This window comes from Athene cunicularia (assembly GCF_003259725.1).
Source record: "Athene cunicularia isolate RWA chromosome 28 unlocalized genomic scaffold, athCun1 chr28_part1, whole genome shotgun sequence".
NCBI classification, from domain to species: domain Eukaryota; kingdom Metazoa; phylum Chordata; class Aves; order Strigiformes; family Strigidae; genus Athene; species Athene cunicularia.
In genome coordinates, this window is record NW_020799139.1 from 775,221 (window position 1) to 784,170 (window position 8,950).

An 8,950-nucleotide genomic window follows, 5' to 3' on the forward strand; every position below is an offset into this window, starting at 1 on the left:
GGGTAGGCCCAGGCCCGGCCGCGCGAGGGCCCGCGGGGCAGCGCCTCAGGCCGGTGTTCAGGAGCCAGCTCGGCCCGTCAGTCGCCCACCGGCCGCGCCGCGCCGCTGGAGGAGCTGAGGGCTTGCACACACATCGCCTCTGCCGGCCGCTGAAGAAGCTGCTTCTGGACCTTGGCCTCGGTCCCCGAGTACCTGCAAAGCTGCTGCTGCACTCCCAATTCGAGAAGTTCCTCCACTTTTAGAATGCGACGTCCAAGCTGCAATTCAGTTGCCAGAAAATAGAGAGCATTAAAAGAAAGCGTGTCATTTAGAATGTTTCATCTTGAGGCACAATCCATTGCAGCGGCACAGACCATTGGCATGATGTAGAAAGGAACACGGATGTGTAGGAAGCCTGGTAGACAGCAAATTTAACCCAAAATTCAACTGCTGAGAAAAGAAAGTGCAGACGGTATACAGGGACATTACTCAAGCACTGCTGCTTTTGTTAAGTGGCTTCATTTCTTCACACAGTTCAAACGAAAATGTTCATTTCTGGTTCTTGACTTTCCTTCTGCACCCGATACTCTAGTTAGTATTCAAAGTGGGACTAAAAATACACCACATACCTGCTGGATTCAGGAAAACATTCCTTCAAAAGCAAGGTACTGATCGGATCAGCTTCACAGCCAAGCCAAGAGGTACAAGGCATGGCGGGGATTGTTCAACTCCTTCTACCTACACAATTCAAAAAACCCCACAAAACTCCAGCATGCTTGAAGACCATTTACATGAGAGCCAGGCACTAAAACTCCAAGTGGGGCCCAAATAATTCTGGTGCCCTTTAATATTTTAGAAAAACAAAATCTGCAAGTGGAAGCAATCATCTGGGAATCTTAAGAGGTCTAAAGCAAACCTGCGTATCCTAACGCTCACCTGAAGCTGTAATCACTATCTTAAGTTTCAGGCATTAAATTACACTTTACAGGATTTCCAGTCACAAAGGTAACACTCAAGACATCCTCACAAAAAGCCAGAACTTTTTATTCTTAACAAGACGTACCATGAAGACCCCTCTATATTATCTACAGAAGATAAAAACTCAGAAAGATTTATGTTTCCATGTATTCAAATGAAAAAAGAAATCAAACACAAACTCTGACCATGATTCTACATCGCTCTGCAGTCCTGGAAATGTGACGCAGATCCCAGATTACATTCAAATCTTAGTTTATATTTAAAAGTCAGAAATTTTTCAAAATTCCTGCTGCTGCCTTCCATCTCAACACAAACCTTACTGCTTTGCACATCAGAGCCCACGCAGTCACTGTCCAGGCTGCCACGTTCCTCAGCATGCAGCAATGGTTTATCCACAAAATGCCCCAAAAACTTCAGTTACCTGACAGAGATGTCTTCCAAAAACCATCTGAACACCTGATTTATTTTAAGACAGGAAAGAGTCCCAGTACCTGGAGGTCACCAGTGTGGTTTCTTCCTGTTGGCCCAGAAAGGATCCTGGCTTCAGGACGGGCTGGAGGGTGAGTTGCAGGCAATCTGCCTGAGTAACATCAGAACTTCACAGAATGAGAGTTGAAATAGGAACAGGAAAACAATACAAAAGTGTTCATTTGCTTAACTGCCAGATTTCATACAGTGAGGAGTGTGGGATTTTGGTTTTGCGGTTTGTTTTGGTTTTATTATTTTTTTTTTCTCTAAAACCACCCATGTTCACATCAATTTATAGAGGTCCAACACAAAAAACAAACAAAAAACCCCAAAAGAGGATGGTCACTGCCATCTGCATATTTGCACTTTCATATCTACATGTGATTTTATCATAGACCCAGCATCTCAGAATGAACAAATTTGTTTTACCAGCCTGTACCATCACCACAAAGATATTCCAGAATTATTTTTAACATCTGACAACATGGTTCAGAAATGGAAACCTTAGAAAAACAAAACTTCCCCTTTATTTATATTGCACCTTTTTCACAAATAGCTACATGGCAGAAGTTTCTTCTGCTGCAAAATGCTACATCAGAAAAATGTGGGTTTGAACACAGATTAGAGAGAAAAGGTCTTGAGCTTCAGCAATCATCATGGGTTGACCCCAAATTGCCAACGCTATTTTTACAAATCACTGTACACCTACAAAGCCTATGTATTGCCTCAATTTTATTTAGCATTCAGTTTTTTAAAAAAACACAAGCATTTTACCAGATGATAAAGATGCTCTAATCACTACTGGGTATTCAAATTGAATCTGCAAGGGAAATATTTTGAAGATCTCTTGAAAGAGCACCAAATAATCTACAGAGCTATCAACAGAAAACCCACTGTAGTGGGAAGAGATCAGGTTCTCTCACACTAATCCTTCTAGAACTATCCAGGACTGTTTGGGGAAGAATTTTCCGATTTTGTTATGTATTTATACATATGTTAGAAATGTGCAGTGGAAACCAAAACATTTCTAAGTGACTGCTGTCCTAACACTACTTATGGCACCTGCATCATCCTAGTTTCAGCCCGTGTAAACATCCGGGAAGGTATCACACCCATCCAGTGAAACATTAATCCAATTCCTCACAAGTGGCCATGACTACTCATGCGTGGCGCTCCCAAAGCCTCCTGCACGGAGAAAACCCAAACCAACCCCCTTCATTTTAATAACAGGGTCGTTATACACGATTGTCTAGATATGCCCTTTTTATTCCAGTGTTTCCATACTTTCTACAGACCTATGTACATAGTTAAATACGTCATTAATTTACAAACCATGTTAAAACAAATGTTTCACCTTGCCAAACAAAATCTCGCAGCGACCCAAGATTAAAATATATATTACAACAGTATCAGAAACTTCTTTTACCTGAATGTGGGCAATATTGCTTAAGGACTTGGATTCAGGTACTCAGCAAAACCACCTCTTGCAACTGGTTCATTTAACCGTTTTAATTATATGCTCTACCATACCAAGTTATGCCTGTTCACCACAGACCTGAACTAGAAGAGCCTGAACATTGTCAAGCAGTCTCCAGGGGAGAGATTCACTTTCTGGGCCCTAAACAGATGATATCCATGGTTTGGGTCAGTCCCTTTCTGCTCTCAACGACAGTAGTTTTGTTTCAGAGACACAGTATGGCCACGAGCCCAGATGGAATTCAGGACAAGGTCTTTTCAACAGAAAGCCCTCACCTGCTTCTGCACTCCTGACAGAACAAGCTGAGCTAAAGACCTGCCACGGTAGGTGTGCAGTGCAAGCTTTCTCTGGAAACAGTTGCAAAAAAGATCTGGTTATGTTCTTTAAAAGGAAACCACCTAAATATATTTAATAAGGCCCCTGATCTGTGAATAAAATACATGGAGCTTTATGCCAAGTATCAGCTCAAGCTGTGTGAAGATGGTACAGTGGTGGATATACCAGAGGTACAGATGAACTCACAGCATGCCTCTACATCCCTGGGCCACACCCTGCTCTTTTTTTCTGGTATTTCACTCCCCTGTGAAGTAGCGAAGAACCATCTTCATTCTCCAAATGGGAAACTGAGGCACAAAGGACACAATTAAGCGTCTGTACGAGTCTTAACAGTTTACAGCCTGTTCCCTTTTAAAGCAGTTGGAGAACTTCAGCCCCTCTTAAAAACCTCAGCCTAAATATCTCATCTTCAAATCAGTCCTTTGCAGAGCCAGTGCCTAATCCAAATCCAGAGCCCACACAGTACTTTTTACATGTATGTAAAAGCAGTCAAATATTGGGAAGTGAGCCCTAGAAATACACATTTTGCACTTTCCCATGCTAAAAAGAAATAATTATACATAATACTGGAACAGACAGAAGAAATTTCATCTGAAAGAATGCTTTTCCTCATCATCTTGTTCTTGTTAACCTGGGTTAGGGAATAATTTATTTAGATTTTCTAAAATAAAAGCCCAAGTTCTAAGCTAGCATGAACAGACTTGACTCCAGCCACGTCAAGGAAGTTCTGCTCACATATATTAGCAGCATATTTAAGTCATCTCTGAAGTTTCAGAAGGACCATTTCCCCTTTCGAACTGTATGGTGGAAGGCAGTCGATATAACTACCTCCACAGTCAGCCAAAAGAATAAGATCAGGTTGACTCTGCACTTAAAAATAATTTTTTTATTATCCAGAAAAGAGCCAAATCATCATCTCGCATCACGGAAATGGTAATTTTTAAAGCAATAAATAAGTGGAGGGAGTGTTCTGTACCACGCCCTAAATTTTGTCACTGGTATCTAATACCTCTCTAGCAAAACCATAATTCTTATGCTATCAAAAATCATACTGTTCAACAGCTTTTCTGTTAAGGAAAGAAGGCCCCTAAAATCTTCTTTTGCTAAAGTAATAACAGTAACAATCTGATTCAGTGAAACCCAAGTTCAACTGGTTTCATCCCCCTCGTGCACAAACGCAGTATCTGACGCACAACAATCAACTCATCTAGAATTAAGCACATTCATTTATACTAACTGAACGAGTTCTTCTGAACCATAAATTATCTATTTACCGCTCATTCAAATTTTTTCTTTTTCTTTACAATTTACTATTCGAGCTAGGGGAGTTGCAGGAACACAGCAGGACACAAATTTAACTTTTTTCAGTGGAAAGTGGAAGTCAGGCTAAATGCACCCAGCAACTCCAACAGCAGGAATTGAGAAACTTAATAAACCAGGTAGGGGCTAAAAAGATAAGACTTAAGAAATTATTACGAATGAGGATTATTCAAATTAATGCATTCATAATATATGAATCATATAAAGAGCATAATTTATGCATAAACCAGAAGAAAACACCTTAAACCTTTCGATTTTTAAAGCAACAAAAGTTTTGTAAGAACAGGTGTGAAGCAAGTAAAAAAAAAAAAATCGTATTATTCCAAATACTTTATTTGTGAAGGTGTTTTCTGTATTGCCAAGGAAGAGCAATGTCTGGAGTTACAGGACTGCATTATTCAGAAAACAATCATGATTTTAAGCTCTGTTTGTTTGTTACCTACAGTGACTGGGACAAGAGCAATTTTAGAGAATTGTTTCTCTATGCCTGAAGTACGCTTCTTGGAGAGATCGATCATTCTACTGTCTACTCTTTCAGAAACACTCCTGGTTTGTCATCCACAACTGAAGACATCAGCACAAATAGTAGTGAATACCCACATGAAGTTTTGTAGTTGCTCAAGATGAACTCAGGCCTCCCTATCTGCAACTGGTACACGTAAGTCAATCCTCCTCAGACAAATCCTGACAAGCAGAAGCACGCCTTGGTTTCACTTCTTTCTCAAAGTTTCATTAAAAGAAAGTACCATTAAAAGATATCAGAGAACCAATTAAAGGTGATTTTACTGGTGTGGAAACGAAATACTGGCCAGAATTTAGCTGCCAAAGGAACAATCAGTTGACAGACTCTGAAAAGGAGCAGTGACAGCAGATGTTTTACACTGAAGTTACGTACGTGCATTTCAGCAGAATCTCTGCACAAGAGCTACACTGTGCATTTAGTTCCAGTGTCAGATCTAGCTGGGTCACGCTTAAAGGTCTGCTTGGCAGAAGTTGAAGGTCTGTACCACTTTCACTACACATGCATCTTCCCTTCTGCAAAAACTGTACAATAAAATGGCTTTACGTTCATGGATGTACTAAAAGTTTCTGATAATGTTGGGGACACTTTGATATCACAGTCTATACCTGTTTGCCAGGATTCTATATATCAAAACGATTTAAGTTGTAGGTAGTTGGATAGTTTTGCCGATTATACTGGAAGTGGTCTGTTAGGATATTGGTTCGACCATACTGATAGTCTCCGTGTTGTGCAAATGCTGTGAGTCCATTCTGAGACTTTTCAGGAGTGTTTCGATGCCGGTCCAAATTCACAAGGTCTCCAGTTGTAACTGGAAGTAGCTGCTTCTTTGCCTCTTGGTTTGCATCATATTTTGTCTAGGAAAGAAAGCAAGAAAGATTTTCTTAGGGATCACCTACCGTATTCATATACCTAGAAAAAAACATACAGTTTTACAATTACACTACTATCTACGCCTATTAGTCTTAAAATAGGAGTGGCTTCCAATAAAAACCTCATGCCTCTCAGGCCAAATCAGTAAGCTGCTCTTTTGCTCAAGACATTTAAGTGAGTTACTTCCCGCTCTTCCATTTTTCAGGAAAACATTAAGATCAAAATTTAAGTTTATTAGAGGCCTAACAGCTGGCCTGACCCAAGCACCCAAGAGGCTGAGGTGATACACATTCCTCCTCCACAAGGACATATTACGCTCTGCATTCTGCGTTTTTGTTCTGCTAGCTCTTAACAAAAAAATAATTCAAAGCTACCAGACTGTTTCAAGTGAGTTTTCTGAACAAATAAACCCCTTACCTTGTTATATAAGAAGACCCCTAAGATAGCTGTCATCATTCCAAGGACGTTGGTGCTCGTAACCGGGTTGCGAAGCATTATAAGGGACACTGTGATGACCATGATTCTTTTTGTGGCATTTGCAACAGAGTAACTTAGTGGGCTGATCAGGTTAAGAATACTGAAGGCAATGACATTCTGGGCAAAATTACAGAATCCGCTGATTATAAGCAGCATCAGGGTCCAGGACCAGTGAGACATCGTGCTCTGTTATAAAGACAAATATTATAAAAAAAAAAAATTATCTCAGGTTTCAGATAAGAGACCAAGAAACACAAATACAACTTGAGTCATTTCTTACCTGCCACTAATAGGAACGACATCTGCAACTTACCTCTAAAGATGCACCCAAGTGCAATACATTATGCAACTACTAACTCGGAGAAAATATCTCTCTACTTACTCATAACACATGGGTGCATTTGTTCCTGTCTCCAGCTACTAATTCCCAAGATTTACGCTGTTACATAAGCCCCCTCTCCTAAACCTGACACAAATTCTCACAATAAACGCTATGCTCACTTTTTTTACATTGTTTTGTGAAACAATCTACAGGTATTTCACAATAGTTCCTTCTGTTATGATAAGAACTACTCTGAAAAATTTAAGTGGCTTTTTTTGTATCAGTGGGGGTATGTGTTTGGGGTTTTTTTTTCCCCTCTTTTCTTTCTTAATGGTAGACAGTTTCCTAAATACAACACTTACCAAGTCATTCTCTACTAAGAAGGAAGAAAGATCTACCAAAACCCACGTTGGGATCATGAAGAACACAGCATGGCACCCCAGTATGTTCAGCAACCGAAGATGATGTATTCGGGAATCTCTTAACACCTGACAAAAAAACCCATTATTAAACAGCCTTTCTTCTGCTACTGCCCACGTTATCAGCAGAGATGCAGGAGCCACATAACAGTAACAGCTTTAGACAACACATTAATTATGAAAATAAGTAAATACTGTTATAGTATGAATTTCCTACAAGGATGACCAAAGAAAAACTGATGTTCATTTGGAAAACCATTGTTTCTTGAGTGGTGACTCTTACTATTAACAGGATAATACACTTTAAATGCTCTACAAACAAGAAATCACTTTGTAACTAAATAGATTCAAGACATACACTTTAATTTTGTGTCTCAGATTTCAAGAAGTGCCTGGTGTTGACACAGACTCATTCACTACAGAAAAAGGATTTGCTGTAGCAAAATACATTAAAAGCTTTCAAAGGAACTATTAAAGTTAAGCACAATCAAACTGTCAGCAGGAAAAAAACCAAACTGTGCCGAGAAGAAAAGGCTCAGGATAAGCTCTGAGTTCTGCCCAGTTTTCAGGATAACAGCTTTAACAGGTAGGAAGAGCTGTAGAGGACAGGCACACAAAACAGCCAACCACTACTCCAGGCTCCCTTGACCACAGTCAAGAAAAAAAAAATATTTAAAAATACACATACAGGAAAATACATACCACTCTGCTAAAGAATGATGCTACTGTGCAATATTATGAGCAGCAAAACAATTACCTTCTTTGAGAAGATGTTCTGAAGTGAAAAACAGAGAGTAGCAGCAAGGGCACTGATGAGTCCCCACATGTCAAAGGAAAGTTCTGTGACGGTGGCCAACAGGACACCGGTTATTATGGGGATCAGAGACAAGTACACCTGGAAGAGGAACAGAGAGGAATAGATTCATCTTGGAAGACTTTTCATTTCAACTGAGTTTATACAGTTGAAGGAAAGGATAGAGGAAAGGAAAGGGACGAATAAAGTGACAGAACTAGAAATCAACTTTTATACTCTTGAGGGTGACCACAGCACGCACTATAACACCACCAGCGTATCAGAGAGCATCACTCTGCTCTACGTTTCAACGTGTTTCACAATAAAAGGAAAAGAAACTTGCAAAATCTGCATAATCTAGTTTCAATCACAAAACTCCCCCAGCTAACCAAAGCCCGAGCTTTCCTGATCCCAGCCAGCAGAGCACACCACAAACACCACCAAGAGAAGAAACCTCAGCAAACCTGTCCGCACCTTCGTCGTCTGCTTTTCCTTCATTATGATCCGTGAAAGCAGAACCACCCATATTGGCATCGTCGCTTTTACTGAGAACAGAAGGAAAACGTCGGTGGGGACACAAAGCTTGGGCCAAACTCCACTAACCACCATCAGCAGTGCTGGGGACGGGGCTCAGGTCCCACCAAAGCCATAACCTCAGCCCACGGGCTCATCCGCCCTTGTCACTGTGCTGGGCGCTCGCACAAACACGGGACAGTTCTTGGTGCTCTGGGACACCGCGCTGGGCACCAGTATGAGCACACTGTGGAGACTGGGACACGGCACCGGTATGAGCAAACACCGGGCTTTGGGGGACCCCAGTGCGCGTCAGTGCGAGCAAACGCAGGGCCCCAGGATGTGGAAGAGCGAGACGGTGACGGGCCGCGGGAAGCCGCCGAGCAGCAGCTTGTTCACCACGTTCCCGCCGGCGCTCAGCCCGTACCAGGCCAGGCACAGCGCCGACACCCGCGCCCCCTCCCGCAGCGCCGGG

The 8,950-nt window shown here is 41.4% G+C and overlaps 1 protein-coding gene across 1 annotated transcript; it reads right to left on the reverse strand.

The window, feature by feature from the left end:
* Nucleotides 1–2,673: 2,673 nt before the first annotated feature.
* Nucleotides 2,674–8,506, reverse strand: SLC35E1 (solute carrier family 35 member E1). Its single transcript, XM_026864947.1, has 5 exons — nucleotides 8,437–8,506; nucleotides 7,927–8,064; nucleotides 7,113–7,238; nucleotides 6,369–6,614; nucleotides 2,674–5,935 (listed from the first exon to the last, which is right to left on the reverse strand). The coding sequence occupies exons 1-5, from the start codon at nucleotides 8,494–8,496 to the stop codon at nucleotides 5,702–5,704; spliced, it is 804 nt and encodes a 267-aa protein (XP_026720748.1). The 5' UTR covers nucleotides 8,497–8,506; the 3' UTR covers nucleotides 2,674–5,701.
* Nucleotides 8,507–8,950: the final 444 nt, after the last annotated feature.

Bases quoted from the DNA above. Each gene is read 5' to 3' on its own strand.
- SLC35E1 (XM_026864947.1), bottom strand. From the start codon at position 8,496: ATGCCAATATGGGTGGTTCTGCTTTCACGGATCATAATGAAGGAAAAG. The intron at 8,065-8,436 runs GTGCGGACAGGT...TTCCTCTTCCAG, and splicing joins AGGAAAAGCAGACGACGAAG to GTGTACTTGTCTCTGATCCC. The intron at 7,239-7,926 runs GTAATTGTTTTG...TTTTTTTGTCAG, and splicing joins AGAACATCTTCTCAAAGAAG to GTGTTAAGAGATTCCCGAAT.